General features: G+C 41.2%; 1 protein-coding gene across 1 annotated transcript in view; it reads right to left on the bottom strand.

Moving 5' to 3' along the window:
* Positions 1–18,833, bottom strand: part of SLC17A6 (solute carrier family 17 member 6) — a 294,138-nt gene that overhangs the window by 82,150 nt on the left and 193,155 nt on the right. The window contains exon 7 of the mRNA XM_085643618.1: positions 12,145–12,287. Within this exon, the coding sequence (XP_085499744.1) occupies positions 12,145–12,287 (143 nt within the window). The remainder of the gene's footprint in view (positions 1–12,144; positions 12,288–18,833) is intronic.

The following is an 18,833-nucleotide window of genomic DNA, read 5'->3' as shown; positions in this document are numbered from 1 at the left end:
GACTGATTTGCATATGGCTGGGTTCAAACTGGCATGGCATGGTGAGCAAAAAAACGATGGATTTAGGCCCTGATCTCTGTACTGGGGTGAATGTATGACATTGTTCTGCATTCTGTCCATCAATTGCACATGAAGTTAGGAACACTCAGCCAATCAGGACACAGATCACACAACCAAAGCAGTGATCACGGGCTCCCCATGGCGGACATCTGGACATGTTGCTCACTGACCCTCATTGTTCCTACGAAAGGTCGAGATCGACCTGCATTTTTCATCAGGTGGGAGGATTTTATGGCTTCATGGCTAGGCTCACATTCCACTCCCAAAACAGGATACATGAATTGTTGTATGATGCTTTGGGAAATGTATAAAAGACATTAAAAACGATTGTACTGTGAGACAGTCCTCAGACCCCGACTCTCTAACTGTGCTCCCAGCAATAGTGTTTGATTAAACCAGCTATTTCTGTTTCGTCAAACACCTCTTGTCTTTGCTTTTTCAAGGTAAATTCATATCCGAGTAACATTTTGGTGAGCCAGATAGGAGAGATTGGTGCTTCAAACCTGACTGCAGCTGAAGGAAAGGACCCAGCTCTGACAAATTCAAATCAGAGCAGCAAGGAAGGTGAGCAGACGCTGCAATTGTTTGAAATCTCAGCTGAATCCACGAGGCAAAGATCCATCCTGAAGCCGCCATCAGTTGGGTAAAAGACTACGTCTGATCCTTAGACCCAGCATTTGGCATATGGCAAACTAGGAAGAAACACAAAAATGTAACCTGAGCGCCCTGCCACTGACAGAAATCTGGCATATTGCCCACTTCATGTGTCCAAACAGAGTAGTCGCAAGGCGGCCTCGGAGACAATTCCAATGAGATCACCTTTTTTGATAGCCAACACTCTAGGAAAAGTGAAGGTTGTTTGTCGATTGGAGTGCTGGGCATACCACAGTCGATACCCTTATACCCTCAGTGTCATACAGTGGCCAGGCCTCACCGATCGGACGGCTGGGGGTGAAACAGACGATACGCATATGCCTTGGATGGGATGTAGTGTCAGCACCTTGAACTTATTTTTTAGTCTGAAAGGTTTTCTCAGTACTATCTGACACTCCTGTTATCTGAAAGAAGTGAGAGGTGTTATTTGATTGGAATGCTGGGCATGATACAAATACTATGCATGACCTCTAGGTGTGAAATCAGTTGTAATTTAGATATTAGGGAAAATATGGACATTGGAGATTAGTTGTAGCTTGTGCATTGGCCAAGGAGGGCCTGTGGTTGTCAAGTTGTTCCTCGTTTCCATGTAAATTGTTGTTATCTTTGTCTTGAAGCCGATATTGACAGAGTGTCAGGCTCACTTAGTCCTTTGTACTGCACAAACCCTCCCCTCGTCATCAGGTGGCATGCGCTAAGTCGCAGGCTAAGTTTTCTTTTTTTTTGACAAGATCATCATGTTATGACTGTCATTTTTTTCTCTTCTCTCTTTCTCCATTCTGATTATTAAATGCTATATTCTTGATGTTGTGGTGCTGGTAAATTGTTGCAATTGCACAACTTGTCTTGAGTGTTGTGTTTTGTTTATGGCTTAATGTGCTTATTAAGGCACCCGTAATTCTTACAATCGTTTTTCCATATCTGCTCTTTTTCTGCTGGATTCACAGATTTTGAACTATCCATTACACTTGTTTCCAGGTTGTGATCCTTTATATGCATTTTTTGTTTGTGTTTAAGGTCTATCCTGATGCATTTATGTAAATATTATTGAGCTCGTAGAAGTAGTTGAAACCAAGTGTTCCCTGTGTATTTATTTCCCCAGCAGTCAGAGTAGATTCCAATATTAATTTATCCCGAGAAGCTAGAGCGTATCAGTCCCTCAAAAAAATTTCCAGCTATCATGGAGTTGCTGCTAAAGCACATGGAAATGGAAACTAGGGTCCCCACACAGATCAAAAAACATAGCAAGTATTGAATGGAACACACCAAGGTACATGCGTTCCCCTCACCAGAGGGGGAACCTCCTGACTAACATAATCAAATATACAAGAATACACATTCAGACAAAATATGTAGGACAAAAGAAGACCAGGAGAAAGGCACTGCTAGAACTATGGGCCGTCCTTAAGGACGGCCCAATGCTATCCTAGAACCTGCAAGCAAGGTATCCGAGCCTCCCCCACCTTATATAGGAATGGAGGTGCTCTCTCCTATGCCTGAAATCTCTTCAATAGGTTATACCAATCCACCAGTGGAGGTAGCCGGAATGCCTCACTGAACAACAAACTACTAGATCTAGATGAGGGAGACCGACAGGCAACTAGGTCCCGGAAATCCCAGCATCACCCCAGTCCTGTGCTAGAGCTCCCCGTAGCTCAACCCCCTATCCATCGCACTTGACCTATTGAATCCCAGTGACACGGAGAACATTAACTCCCACACGTCTGGGTGAAGGCTCTCGGGTGACCGGAAGATTCAAAGCAGTACTGGACAGCAATACAACCAGTGGGGGTAAAGAGAGGGGTCCCTGTATTCTGGGATTAGACAATGAGGTGGGCGCTGCAGGGTATGTTCAGGTAGCCGAAGGGACAACAGAAAGTGAGTTTGAGGGTAAATTCCTACCCAGAAAAAGAGTGGCTAGCTCAGAACAAAGTAGAGTTAGCGGTGAGGTATGAATTAATGCTGGAGAGAGAGAGAGCTCTCATCCAGGAAACTCAACGAGAGACTAGAGCATCACGCCCTCCACTTGTGTAGGGCAGAGTAGGTATAGAGCATTGCTCCGAGAGGAGTCTGAGGCAGAACTAGAAGGAAGGCTTCTGCCTGGGGCTTGACCCTCACCAGATCATCAGCATAGGTGAGGGACCAACAAGGTAAACAGGGATCAAGGTAGCCTGGCACAGACTCACTTAAGATGTAGGAGAAGCAAAATGGCACCTTTATGTGCGCATGAGAAGAGCATCAACGTCCACTGCTCCCCCCAAATGGTCGGTATAGACAAACTGACCCCAAGGGAGATAGTGACCAGGGAGGATGGCGAGAGCTTCATACAATCATTTTGCCACCTGCTAACTTGCTGGACTGAAAGGGATGGCCAGTGTGATAGACTGTGACCAAAGGAAGTAGCCTTATGAACCAAATGACATGTCCCCTCTCAAGGGAAGGAAGGATATTAGAAATCCAGCAACATCCCTAAAATGTTAGTTAAATAATCCAGACCATCCACAAGCTCACGAAAACCGCCCCTAATCAAACTATATCCTTTCCTGTATTGATAAGAGGGGGCGATGACCTGTGAGCAAGAATTAAGGTGATCCACATATAAACACCTGTTGTCTCCAATAAAGTAGACACCCTGATCGGAGTCCACTTTCCGGTGCCCCACCAAAATTAAGACACATGAATGTAATAGCATTCCCCTATAAAAGCAAGGCACACTAATCCCCAATAATGATTGGTGATGATATATAAGGATGCAAATGTTTTCTAAAACTTAACCAACAAATAAGTGCATTGTCCAAAAGGTCGGCAATTAAGCCACGTCAGTGCACCCCCCTTACACCGAGCCACCATTTCTCCCGCAACCACTCTAATAATCCTAATAAAGACGCAAGCGTGCAAGTCCAAGACTTCAAACTTTTATCAAACTTATACACCAAACTCTTTCAAACTTCTCAAGAGTAAATAAATCTTCCAATCACAGGAGGACCACAGACATCTTTCATGAATTCATCCCCAAGTTCTGCAATGTTCCACAAGATATGTATTGTTGTACAATTGTATACTGTCTGTTTACTATGAGTTACCATATGTTACCTAAGATCTGCCTAGTCAAATGAAGTCCACCCCGACATTTGCTTGCATAGAGACCTCTCCCATGTCACCTATATTTGCACTGAACACAACACTAGTATTCCACATGCACTATACAGCGCACACTTACACAACACATCTAATTAGCACATAACTGTCATGGGCACCCAGATGTCAGCCAGGTCACGCTATGTCTGTTCACTGATACCACATGCAGTAGGCGCAGAAAGGCTTAACTTATCCCAAGAGATAGTCCCCGAAAAAACAAAATGCTTTCTCCACCTGTTCCTATGTAGGATTAGCGCCAAGATACAACCCAACCGAGTAGAACCCCATAGAGTAGTAGTGAACGTAACAAATTATGAGACCAATCCACACCACCGCTTCACTGATCCAAGCGAGATATGATGTGCAGATGGGGCACGATTGGGCAGGATAATGTTTGGCCCTGAGACTTTACGGAAAAAAAATTCTTGGAGGTAGCAAAGTCACAGCACCAGTGCACAAACACCTCCGCTCCCGCTTCTGCCTGTTGTCCCTGCATGGCCATCAGCATGACTGGTACAGTCATGCTGTACCAGACATGCTGGCAAATATATGCCAGACATGCAGTTCCAGTGTAGGGCCGTCCACCTCAACAATACAAAGAGAAATAAGTCTTGAATGCAAGAGTGAAATACCAGCATAGATAACCCATGTAAGGAAATATGGGACACTGAGATGGATAGGTTCACATAGTTGGAAGGGAAGGGGTAACTCCTAATTGTACGGAAACTTACACTGTATTCCTTGTGTTCCAGAGATAAAGTAATTATTCTTCTCAACACTAATGAGAAGTGTGGCTCAATACTGTACATACTAGACATGCAATTGGCCACCTCCACGTTGATGGATACCTACTGGCAATGTAGTGAATTTGCCCACACCCAGCTTGTCCCTGAATGGCTCCCTGATCACCATACACGCCCCTACCCTGGTCATTTCTAGAGAAGATCTGTCAGAGTTGTACCAACATCCGCTACAGAAGAAAACAGCTCTATTGCATCAGGCTCAAGAAAAAATAACTGCTGATTATGTTGACTGGGCTCAGTACAAGGACATTTCAGAAGAACTCAGACTGTTTTCTAACACACATGTCAATGCAGGAGGGTCCATACCCTTCTCAACAGTGCAGATGAAATCAAAGGCCTGCTGGTTGCAAATAACCAGATGGGCGATGATGAAAAGGATGAATAGTACTGAACTTGTCTTAACGCAATCAAAGTAGAATTAATAGTCATCCCCCTCATGGTGATGCAACATCGGTATGTGTTGGACTTAATGACCCCAATTGAGCGCGGAGTGTGTGCAAAGCTAGTGCATCCTGTTGCACGTACATCCCAGGCAATGACATGAACAATGGGACTCTGACTCTTGCCATCCAAGCACTGCATCGTTTACAAACTGACATGCATAATGAGGGAGGTGCCCCTGAGCAGGACTGTTCCATCGACTGTTTTTACTGGCTCCCCCAGTGGGTGACAGGACTGTGCACGTCATCAATGCCTATTCTCGTATTTGTAATGTTTTCGTGTGGTTTTCTACAAGTTGAGGTTCCCTGCTGTAAACATTGAGTCCACAAATTAGGTAGAATTCAAGTAACTAGGGAAGTAGTAATAGTTAAAACTGAAACAAAACAAGCCCCTAACAAATTGACAGTCAAGAAGGTTGGGGTAAATGAAGTATTTAAAAAATCAACTAGAGAGCGGAATTTTGACATTGATGTCAATGTTTGCAAAGATATGTGTGCCTATAAAAACCAAATCAAATCACTGTTGTCGAAATCTCCTGAAATGACCTCTCCATCAACCCCAAGTAAGAAATACGTGGTCAGGCAGACCCTAAGCCCTAGGCACACTTATGGCTTCACGACTAGGCCCACATTCCAATCCCAAAACAGGATCCGTTTATTGTTTTGTGATGCTTTGAGAAGTGTATAGAAAGATGTTCAAAATTATTGTACTTTCAGTCAGTCCTCAGACTCTAACTCTGTAACTGTGCTCACGGCTGTAGTGTTTGCTTAAACCAGCTGTTTGTGTTTTGCCAAATGCCTCTTGTCTTTATTTTTTTAAAGTAATCATATTCGAGCAACAGTTTCCTGTACTACAGTAGTTATCCTGTGGGTATGAGTTGAGAAATGCAATAGGAAATAAGGGTTAATAAGGGTTGGGAATTATGTAAAAGCAATAGAATCAAATTATCTAAAATAGACTAAGCTAAACTATGGTTTAGGTTCTGTTTGAATTATAGTTCCAATTCATATCAGATGGTTGCACCATGTAGTCTTAGCTGTTAGTGTTGAGTGGTGACTCGTTGGGGACTTGAATGGTGTTAAATTCACAACGAGACAGCTCAAAGGGTCCAAGATGCACATTATAGCAATTGAAGTTCTGCTTAAAGAAGTTAATAGGTTGAGTTGCATTGCAAGAAACTGAAGAGCAACTGTAATTTAAGGATTGCTGTGCATTCTGCTCGAGCAGCTTGAATGTAGTAAAGCTCCACTAAGGAAATGTCAGACAATGAGTTAAACTGGAGGGACAGTAGGCCCAGGGAGCATGCAAACAACCATAAACCTTCTGACCAAAAATAAATATAATTAAGCTATTCTCCCACTTCTTTGATGAAAAATGACCTCTTTCATTCCCACACAATGACATAATATGAGATGTATCACTCTGTGCAAAGGACTGACATCTTTAAAAGAAATAACTCAGAATGTTCTTTTTGCATACCATCATAGATCTCAGACCAATCTCATATATTGTGGATCCTTTTCAAGCCAATGTTGTAAAAACCATTAGTTCCTCCTTTAGACCTTAGTCATTATTTGACAAATGTGATAAACACATCTCTGATACAATGACTAGTCACTTAAAATTAGGGCAGTCCCAACTTTACTTACAAAAACTAGTTAAGATCCTCAAGATGAAACAACTTTGGCTTTGCTCTGGAACTCTGTTTTTCAAAGCAGTTAGTACAATTAAAAAAAAAGAAACTCTTTGTTGAATTTCGGTTGGGCTCTACCTCTGGAAGCACTAAGCACTTTAGGCAAAGTTGTATTGAATTTTCTCATTATTTGTGACTATCAGTAGTCAACCATGCCTCTCTTCTAAAAATCAGGGATGAATTGATGGGGATCAGTCATACAGTTCTTAGATGTGTTTTTCCTATATTGACAATTTTGGCTATCTTGAGAACCGCTCTCAGCTATTAAATTTGTCCAACTGTCTCACAGCACCAATCTCCTGCATTAAGTAGTTCTACAAGATTCCATCAGTTCCCCAATGATTTTCAATTTAGGAGAGACAATTCAGTTCCCTCATAAGGCAGTCAAACTTCTCCTATCATCTTTACACTAATGAAACTCAGTGGCTAATGAAAGATTTATTCACAGAGGACATATCTGACCTTGCGCTGGCACGCAGGTCCTCCCTTCACTCTTATATCTCAAATTGAACCCAGAGGAAACAGAATGTATTTCTTTTGATCTCCGCCATCATTTCTCAATACTTCTAGAATCCTTAATAAATCAGCCCAACTGCAATCCATCCTTTGCATAAAGTGCTAAATTATTGCATGTCAATTCAAGACAACATCTGAATCAGCTTACCAGCATAGACATTTTAACAAGAGTAGATCCATATTAAGCCAGACTCCTCTTTGGAATAAAATCACCATCCCAGCAGAAGTTTTTAAAAGGTGGTACAATTCCTAGTTCCTTTTAGCTTTTTTCTTGGGGATTTTTTAAGGATGTGGTTCCCTACAGTCCACCATACCATTTAAAAACAGCCCTTCAGAGTACCCAATCACAACAAACCCCACCATTCTTTACCACTCCCAAGTGGCTTTCTATAGAGGACAGAAGTTTATTCACAGACCTACTCATATATTGGCAACCAACTACCTATTGTGTAAAGTGATTATGTCTGGATGTTCTTGCTCATTCTGATATACAGACTCTCTCTTAAAACTCTAATATTCAGGAAAGCAAGACTTTCAAAACAGGCTTCCTCAAGGAGTGTATCCTTCATGCTGTAATAATGAGTCTCTACTTATTTACTTTGGAATAGAGCTTCAAAACCCATTTTTCCAACTTTACTTTCAACTGTGACCTGTCGCAATACCAATGGTATGGGCTATAAAGCTGAAATTATTCAGAAAGAAATATGGAATTACACTTGACTAGGTGTCTTCTGGTCATATGCAGAATTTGTGAGTCTAAACTCTATTTATTCTATTACGCTTGCTGTAAAACTATACATAGTATATTTCTTTATGTACTGCATGTGCATCTCCAAATGATATGAGGCAATTTGTTGCTCAGATGGCTGTTTGTTTTGATTAAGTTCAAGAAATGATGTTGAATATTTCCTTGTCTAAATGTTAATTCTAAGTATAACATATTATTTTATGTATTACAGTTGACAAACTGTAGCTATGTAAAGCACTATGGTACCCTTATGGACCTAGTTTGTGCTGTATAATACTGCAAAACTAAATACGGTGGGCCCGATTCACAGAACTAACTTAAGACAAAATCCTAAACTTACTACCATTTTCGTATTCACAGAAGGCACTTACTCATTTTGGTATTCACAGAAGACACTTACTCACTTCGGTATTCACAGAAGTTAGGAGTCCTAACTTTAGGACTCCTAAATGCCTTCTGTGAATAACAAAAGTCTTAAAATTAGGATTTTTCTCAGTTTAGGAGTCCTAAAGTTAGGACTCCTAACTTTACTACTACTAAACTGAGAAAAATCCTAATTTTAAGGCTTTCGGTATTCACAGAAGGCAATTGGGAGTGCTAAAGTTAGGAGTCCTAACTTTACTACTACTAAATTGAGAAAAATCCTAATTTTAAGACTTTCGGTATTCACAGAAGGCATTTAAGAGTCCTAAAGTTAGGACTCCTAACTATACTACTACTAAACTGAGAAAAATCCTAATTTTAAGACTTTCGGTATTCACAGAAGGCATTTAGGAGCCCTAAAGTTAGGACTCCTAACTTCTGTGAATACCGAAATGAGTAAGTGCCTTCTGTGAATACCAAAACGAATAAATGCCTTCTGTGAATACCAAAATGGTAGTAAGTTTAGGATTTTGTCTTAAGTTAGTTCTGTGAATCGGGCCCGGTGTACGCAGGTTGCATTGACTTCCAGTCTCCCAGCCTGTGGATTTAAAATATTTTATTAGCCAGATCAGTTATTTTATGGAAATGGGACTGATTTTTTCTAATTAACAAAACTTCCAATTTTAAATCCAACATGTCACTCATATTTTACTCTTGAATATAACAGAGATAAGCAGAGCTCATCTAAGGACATCTACAAATCTCTTACTTCATATTTTATATAGTAAATTGAAACATATCTATTCATCTTTTAACAACCAAGTCGATATGGATATTTCAGCCAATATCCTTATGCACAGTTATTTCCTATGAGTACAGAGAATGCTTGCAAAACCATTTATATTAGCTACCAAATTTGACACTCTCCTTGATCATTGTCCTCCTTGTGTTGTTCAACTGGCAAGTGATGCTTTTACCCCGCTATTTATTCTATCATTATTTCATCTTTCACTTGTGGTAGTGTTCATGCTTGTTGGAAGCAGGCTTTTGTGGTGCCACTTCTCAAGAAACTGTAAATCCTATGGCTGCCATCAAGCTTTAACCAATTTCTATTACTCCATTGATGGGGAAAGTCATAATGTGAAAGCCAAAAGACAATAAATAGGTTTCCTAAAATCTAATGCCATTCATGGATTCCGCCAAGGCTCCTTTTGACACAGTGTCTCACTTAGTCTTGATTGTTCGACGGTATGTGGTCATGGTCATTCATAAGATGTTTGAATAGATTAGACTGTTTTTATCTGGCTGATTTTAAGGCATCGCCATTCATCTCTACGAGTCCCCTTTTGGGGATCTTTCCTGTAGAGTTCCATAGTTTTCGCAGCTAAGTACCTCACTAATATATATGTAGACCCAATTACTATGCTGATAAGGCACATTGTTCTTGAGGTCATGGTTTATGCTGAAGATACCATGGTCATCCTAAAGCTTGATGGAGACTTATTGGCTGCACACTCTAACTTTCAGTTCTACATTACCTCCGTTGCTGCTTGGATAATGACAACTGTCTGAAGCTCAACTGTCATATGACAGTAGTCTTGATCATCGGAGGGTGCTGTCTCTTTTGTCCTCAGGTTGGTGTCCTAGTAACTTGGGCTCTTACCCGGCCCGAGTTCAGCAAGCCTGTACCTTGCATTGTACTTTTTATGTCCGTTTGTATTGCTTACATCAAATTTTTAAGCTGACCTACACCTCTTTTCTTTCAGCTGAGGGATATACAAAAATCCTTCTAGTTCTACCTTCACACTGTTGCCTGATTATAGCAAAAGCACTTTATCAGTCCTTGCTTAAGTATCAGATCACAGATACTTCAGACAATTGATGTTCTCTTTTTTAGAAGTCAGAATATTTTTATCCCATAGGCACTCTGCCACGCTCATATTGCTTAACCTTTTAGTGGCATTAAACATCATATCCCATCCTATCAAGTGCAACACTCGTCCTATATTAAGGATCTTTATTGGTTGCCTATCCTACCTACCAGACAATGTTCTAACTTCTTAGTCTTATGCCTCATCTATAGACCTTTCTGTGAAACAATCCTATTTATATAAGCAAAACCTATTGACCTTACCTTGCTGCTCGCAGTCTCTGCTCCTCCTCAGCTAACCTTATTTTGGTCACTTGTTTTAAGAAATCTCACCTAGGAGGCTCCTCCATCTCCCACAGTGCATCCAAGCTTTGGCGTTCTCAGCCTCTAGCCCTAAAATCCATATGTCATCAATTGGACTCCAGTTCCTTTGGTCTGGTTAGCTTTCAACCCCTTTCCTCAGCACCAGGAACCCCTTCCGGGTATTTGCTAGATTCCAGAAATTCCATAATAATAATAATAATAATAATAATAATAATAATAATAATAATAATAATAATAATTCTAAACCTCACAGGTTGCTGTTGAGGTGAACTTCACAGCTCATCCATTTTTCTTTATCTTACGGAACTACACTGGCTGCCTGGCTAAGGACACTAAATTTAAGTGAATGTAATTTTCATCATTAGGTCATTTGTGACACTACCCCCATATTTTTGGCCATGCTATTACTTAATATAATTCAGCAAAGTCCTTTACGGCCAGCATCTTCTTGCATTTTGTTCTACCTAGTATCTGTGAATCTATGATTTGTGGACCATCCTTTGCATTTTCCATTGCTATGTTTTTTTAACTCTCTCCCAGTCATAATCACCTAATTTGTAACCCCCTTGTTTTCAGTCATGCCATTAGGACCTGGCTAATCTGAGATTAGTTCTTCAGCATTGTGTTTAGTTCCAGTTTATGGTGGTTCATCTTTCTGCTATGCTCATTATTATTATTGCCAAACTACCTGAGCTGGGTTATGCATGCATTCTACAATAAACTTCAAATTAAATAAATTAATTAAAGTATGAATATTTTTGCTTTTCTATGTTATTCAGAATATGATGAGACAGCGCTCACTAACTGAAAGCTGACATAGTTTTGCTGTCAAAATGTTTTACTGCCAGTGTGGTGGAGTTACTGCAATGGACATTATGCCAAATTTTGAGTTCTATCCATGAGCGTCTGAGGTTTCTTCACCAAAGTTCCTGACTCCATCATGTGTAGAGTCACTGGGCACTGAAATGCTTGGTGGAAATACTACTAATTCATATGACAATGGGGAGAATTTTAGCGCCATCATCTTGGGTCATTATAAATGTACCTCCAAAGTGGAAGTGCATTGTCAGCACCAGCATGGCTAGTGCTACAATCTAGCTCGAGGGCTTCCTGCCATGTGAGTGAAGCTCTCCTAAAGTTTCGATGCATTCCCCACCCCCTTTCCCGTGGTGGACCTTAATCGAGTTTGCTCTGCTGTAGAGATTATTAGAGAAGTATGAAACCTATGGAAGTACCAAGTTATCAGGGAAAGAAGAAAGCTGTACCAGAAAATAAATATCAAGACAATTTAGATGAGCTAAATTACAATAATGAGTTATTGAAAATTATAGTGGCACATTCATTAATATTGCATATTTACTGAAACACAACTATTATTTCATTGTAAAAGCACATCCATAAACAGACTGTCACTTGTATTTACTGACACACTTAACTATTATTTCATTGTAAAAATACACCCATAAAACAGATTGTCACTTGTGGCAGCAGCAGTTTTTAAATGTGGAAACATGCACATAAGTAAAAGTCTTACTTCTAAAGCACCCGAAAGGCTTGCACTCTCCCCGATGCTTTCTTCTATGTATCTACGCTCTTCATCTGTGATAGTGGGATGTGTTGCTGGACTCTCATAGGACACCAACAGCCAGAACATGTACCAGACTATTCCAAAGCTTCCTATACAAAAAAGGGAAAAAGGAAACTTTGCAAACAGCCAATTGGAGTACAGCATGAGTAGGGTCAGGCCCACCACTCACTGAAGAATAACACCCAGTCAGGCTTCAAGATATTTACATTGACGTTGTGGTAGCCACATGGAGGGATAATGAACTTTAGTGGAGACTTATTTTAAAAAATTTTTGGTCTGTGAATTATACAATTCAATAGGTCAAGAGTCCAACTTTCGGTGTGCATATAATTTTAATATTTAAAAAAAGCTCTCTGTGGTCAGAACCAAAAGCTTAGCCCTTGGCAGTTTTGAGGAGACGGTTACAGCAGTAATTAACGCCATTATTCCGGAAAAAATATATAAACCACGTATGGCACATAAACAAGAAATTTGGTTCTCGGAAGAACTTAGATCTTTGAAGCAAAAAACTAGGAAAAGGGAAAAAATATGGAGACACTCCCAGAAACCACAGGACAAAGAACAACATAGAACCTCTCTCAAAATATACCATAAGGCCATTAGAATGGCCCGAAAAAACCATATTGCAGCACAATTATTAGCGGCTGGGAAAGACTCTAGGGCATTATATAATATTTTGCAGACTTTTTCCAAGCCAGTGGCCTGTGAGACCGCAGAGGTCACGTCACAGGATCTCTGCGATGAGATCTCTATATTTTTTATGAAGAAAATAGACGGGATCTATGACAGGATTATGGCCTCAAATATGAGTGCTGTAGGAAGAAGCAACATTATCCCTCACGTGAGTACACAACAGGTACAATCTACTCAGTGCCTCACAAGTTTCCCCCCTATCTCCTTAGAAGAGGTAATCTCTCTGATTGCTCAAATTAAAAGTGGTAGCCCTTTAGACTCCATCCCAGCACGAATTATGCCTATGCTTGCAGACGTTCTGGGACCCCAAATTCAGAACTTGATTAATATCTCTTTGAGTACAGGGATGGTTCCTTTAGATTGGAAAAGGGCTTTGGTAAGACCATTGAGGAAAAACACTGCAATCCCCTGGACGGAACTGTCTAATCTAAGACCCATTTCACTTCTCCCCTTTTTGGGTAAAATAATAGAAAAATTTGTAAACCGACATCTATCAAATTATATTGAAACAACAGATGGGTTGGACCCCTCCCAGTCTGGTTTTAGACCAAGACACAGCACAGAGACCACCTTGCTGTCCGTCGCGGACGATCTCCACATGTTCCAGGATAAAGGCTATTCTGTTATCCTGGTCCTGTTAGATCTGTCCGCGGCGTTTGATACTGTGTCACATAACATCATGACCACCAGGCTAGTTAACATCGGCTTGAAAGATAAGGCTTTAGCCTGGTTGAGGAGTTTCCTGACAGACCGTACACAAAGGGTCATTTTGGGTACATATCGATCTGAGGAGAGGGAGATCTCCAAGGGGGTGCCACAGGGCTCTTGTTTGAGCCCTACTCTTTTTAACATCTATGTGGCCCCCCTAGCAAACATCATGAGATCTTATGGTTTTACTCCAGTGTCATACGCAGATGACACCCAACTCCTCTTCCCTTTTAAAACCCTCACGGTCAAAGTTAGAAATGACTTCGCCCAGGGGATGAAAGCAGTGGCTCACTGGATGGCATCTAACTTCCTGCAATGTAATGTGGCAAAGACGGAAGTGATGCTGTTCGGGGAAGCCAAACTCCTGTGGACTCCTGACTGGTGGCCTCAAGACCTTGGCCCAGTCCCTGAACCCAGACAGGTTGTAAAAAATTTAGGGGTCCGACTGGACCAGGAGCTTTCTCTAAAACACCACGGCAATCAAGTGGTGGGCTCCTGTTTCCACATTATTGGGTTGTTACGGAGAGTCTTCCCTTTGCTGCCAGACTCAACTAGAAAGACTCTGATACAGGCTCTGGTACTAAGTAGGCTGGATTATTGTAATGGACTACTGTTGGCGGCAAATGAAGGAGTTATCTCCAGATTGCAAGTGGTCCAGAACACTGCTGCCCGCCTTGTCCTAAACCAGCCTCCCCGCACTCCCTCTAGACCCTTACTCAATAAGCTACATTGGTTATCCATCAAACAGAGGGTGAAGTTTAAAATTTGCTGTACTATACATAAATGCCTACATGGGAGAGGCCCTGTATACCTAACTAAGAAATTTTGCCCCTACATACCCAGCCGCTCTCTGAGATCCAGTGAGCAGGCTCTGTTATGTGTACCAAGGGCAAAAAAGGCTAGACAGGGAGACAGAGCCCTATCAATTGCTGGTCCTACATTATGGAACAGTCTCCCTACATCTCTGCGACTATGTGACGATCACTTTCCCTTCAGGAGACAGTTGAAAACCTTCCTATTTCAGAATTAATAAGATATATTGTCCGATCCTCCTCTTCTGTTTGCAGTATGGTAGTCCAATGGCGCGGAGATACTCCTTCGGGAGTCGAGTCCAGCGCGATACAAACCCATAAATAAATAAATAAATAAATAAATTCGTAATGAACAGCCAAATTCGAATTAACTTTGGGTATGCTTTACTATGAAATATAGAAAGTTAGGTGCTTATAATGAGGTTAGCAGTCTTCTTCTGGGACCGCCACCGCGGCAGTCGCAGAAAAACCACCAAGCCCACGGTTCACCGGCCAACTGGATTAAGAGTTTAATCCAGGCAGGCAGGCAGGCAGTGCTGCGGTGGTGTCACAGCAGCAAGAATGTTAGGCACATAGGAGAGCCTATACAACATACCGCCGCCATGACAGAGCCTGCTGCAAGACGTGCACTGTGTGGCATGCACCATGTCATGCATGCCATACAGTGCACACACAAAAGTTCAATTGTAGGGGGGCACAACATGTGCCCTCCTGCACGCACCCACATGGGTAGATTCACCCAGGGACCCTGTTAAGACACCCTTGCAAGTATTTTGCCACCCTTTTCATTGCGGGGTCCGGGTCATGAAATGGGAGGTGGAAATGCAAGTCATATTTTGCTCAGCACTGCCATTACTGCTGTGGGAACCCTTGATCCGGCAGCAGAGGCGGTCTGTGGGTATCCAACTGCCACCATCATAATACAGTGGTCAGACCGCCAAGGTAGTGGTGGTCAGACCAAGACCATGAGTACGGTTGTCCTTAAGGACATCCATACTCGTGATAATGCCCTAAGTATGGATTAAAACAAAAAACAGCCATTTTGTTTCTAGTAAGAATTATAAAAATGTTAACTCAGATTTGGGATTTACAACCATTTAAATAGATTTTTAAATCTACTATTCCTATTTTAGAACTGAATAAACATTTGCCAACTCCTAACATGAGATTGTAGCCCGTATCATTTTGGTATTTGTAAGGGATGTGATGGATGCGTCCCTGCCAAATACTGGATTGGCATCAAATGTATCAATGTTTTGCTACCATAACATGTTTCACAACCCATTGAAAAATTGCTGACCTTCAAATTAGAGTGGTACTGCACATCTCATTTCTAAATGTCAAAAGAAAATATGTTTGGGAGTGCACAGTGGTCCACGCGACTTAACAAATAAACTTATTGCAAGAAAACAAAAATGTGCTGTTTGCTTTAAAAAAAAAAGGGGGCTATATTTAATAAAAGTTTCTTTATTGAAAGGCAATTACAGACATGGTGGACTGCTGACTCTAGCAGGCTACCATCCCTGTCATAGTCTTCAATCGAAGTTAGTTGTGATTTGCATCCTACCTAATTAAAATTCAAAAGGTAAGTTGGGTTGGGACCCATTCCATATAGGTATTTTATGAATTGATATATTATTACATAGATTGGTTCATAAAATGATTTACTGTCACAAAAACGATAGCAACAAATTGTGGCCATATTTTTATGACCACTTCTTTGTGCATCTGGCCTGGACTACAGATTGCTGCTTGTTTCTTTCCAAACCAATACACGACAAGGCAAATACTTTATAGCAATCTAGGCATAAGCAATACAAAAGCTGATGAATATACTCAAATTGGGTCAAAAAGTAAGCCCTGTTGTAGGGAGGACATGTGTTCCACTTCTGCCTACTGGACATCGATTGGCTCATTTACGTTATGATGAATTAACTGAAAGATAACACAACAGATATTCCTTTTTCACTCCTAAAAATATATATTATATATATATATATCAAAGGTTTTTCATAATCAAAAGGGGCAGAAAAAAACGGAACAAATAACCAATCCTGTTCGAAAACAAGTGAAAATAAACATGCAGCAATGTAAATCAAGAACATTTTGAACATAAAACAAAATTATATACTGATAATTGTTTTTAAAAAAAATGTTGTCAGTAAAAAAGATATTAATTACTGTCACAATATGTTAATTCTATTGGTCACAATATCCCAGCTCTATGGTGCCTGCATTGCAGGGATGATTGTTTTTGTGCAGGAAGGAAGACCATCCTGCACACAAACAATCACAGGACTCCTTTTCCTCTCTCGATGTGTGCTGCTGCCACACATAGAAAATACATAAGAAATACATAAATATTGTCAACATCATAAACATAAATGGACTATAACATGTACATATTTATACTGTCGCTATTCATTGATTACAACCTTGACCATCAGATCTAGTTATCACAATTTCTATTTTATTTGGTACTACCCTGACTCTCTTATGCTTTTGAGTTGATTAACTGAAAGATAGACATGCCTCCTCATAAATAATACCATTACTAAATAAACACTTAATTTGATGATTAATTGACAGTTTATGAAATAGGCTCTGTTGACCTAATCCTTTAGCAATTGAGACAAGATCCCAAGCCTTTCAAATGTTGAGCTTGTTTTTTATGTTTGGGGCAATTTCTGTTTAAGCCTTCATAACTTCCTTCCTACAAAAGGCATCCCGGTCAAATGTGTGCCCCTTATTGCCCACATGCTGGGAAATCTTAAGATAAACACGATTTGTGGATTTCCTGGAGGGATTCAAGGAAATACCCAAAATATCACTTAAAATTGAGTTTTTTCCTTTGAAAAAATGGAAAAAAAGTTGTTGTGCAAGAAAGAATATTTTTTTCTAAAAAATAGCATCAAGAAAAAGTTTGCTGTGCAAAGATCACCATCTTTCAACCACTCCTCCAATCACTCAGGAAAAGGCTGAGAAATCATTTGTATTCAGAGTTTTTGTATTTTCTCATGGTTTCTACCAACTTGTAGTTTGTAGATAAACAGGTGTGTAACACATTAATAAACCAACAAATTTCTGAAAAGAGAAAAACATTCCAAGTCAGCAATGGATCATTTGTGTAGACCACACAGAATAAATATGCATATGTTATGGTGTGGTTAGTGTATAACCCCTTGGGTGCTCATGACGAGCCCAGCTCATCATAAGGCACAGTGGAGCTGTGCTCATGACGAGCTGGGCTCGTCATAACGGTCGGGCCTCTCCCACGCGTAATTGATTCCACGCCTGTGTGGGAGAATCAATTAGTGGGCGGAGTCGTCACGAGCACAGCGCCGCCGCAGCCACCCCCCCCCGCGGCGAAGGGGTTAAAGGTAGAGAGGGAGTTGGGGGGTTCAGAGTGGGTAGTATGCAGGGGTAGTACGTTTTTTATGGTTCAGGGATTGCTAGTGTATACCTTTGCTGATCATCATAATTACTGTGCGAATGATCTCCAGTATAGCAGTCTCAAGTTCCTAAACCTGAGGCAACCCAGTGCCACTGCGACCTTACTACAGTGACTGGCTCATGATGTACCCCTGGCAGGACATCTGGAGGAAGACAAGAACTTTGCAAGGCTTGTTATCCACTTCTATATGCGGTTGACCTCGGATAGATTCTGCAGGTCTTGTCCTACCTGCCAGACCAGTGGGAGGACAGAGAAAGGTGAAAGGCTCCCCTGGTTCCCCTTCCTGTCATAAGCACTCCCTTTGAGAAGGTGGGCATCAACTCTGTTGGCCCCTAGAAACCAAGACAGATACATCCTGGTCTTGGTGGACCATGCCAATCAGTAAGTTGAGACCATACCTCTGACAGCAGTAACTGTACCTGCAGTATCCAGGGCACTGATGGGGATCTTTACCTGGGTGGGATTCCCTCAAGAGGTGATGTCATATCTAGCTACCAGCTTTATCTCCATGAACATGAAGGTAATGTGGTATGAATGTGGAGTAACCTACTAGTTCTCCACACCCAACCATCCCCAGGAGAATGGGCTTGTTAAGAGGTTCAATAAGTCCCTCAAAGGCATGATCATGGGCCTGTCAGAGTCCTTGAGACGGAAGTGGGACATCTTTTTTCAATGCCTATTGGTGGCTTACTGGCTTTCTCTTATCTCACTCCCAGAGCCTAGAACACTCCGTCCATGCAAATCAGAGCCACCTCCTCAGTTCCTGAATTCTGCAAGAAACTGTAGACATGGCTCTTCACTTAGGCCAGGCTCATCTCTGCCCAGGCTGCTACTGATTTTTCAGTGCCAGGATACCTTCCTGGGAGAATTGCACACTTTACAAGTATGTATTACATAACTTAAAGAGAGGGTCAGCAGCATGCAAGCTATTTACCGGACAAATGCCATATGTGGATTCTGGTTTAAGT

The sequence above is a fragment of the Triturus cristatus genome, chromosome 3_1 (genome assembly GCF_964204655.1).
Source record: "Triturus cristatus chromosome 3_1, aTriCri1.1, whole genome shotgun sequence".
NCBI lineage: Eukaryota > Metazoa > Chordata > Amphibia > Caudata > Salamandridae > Triturus > Triturus cristatus.
The sequence above is the reverse complement of the archived record's forward strand: the minus strand, read 5'-3'. Positions and strand labels throughout refer to the sequence as shown.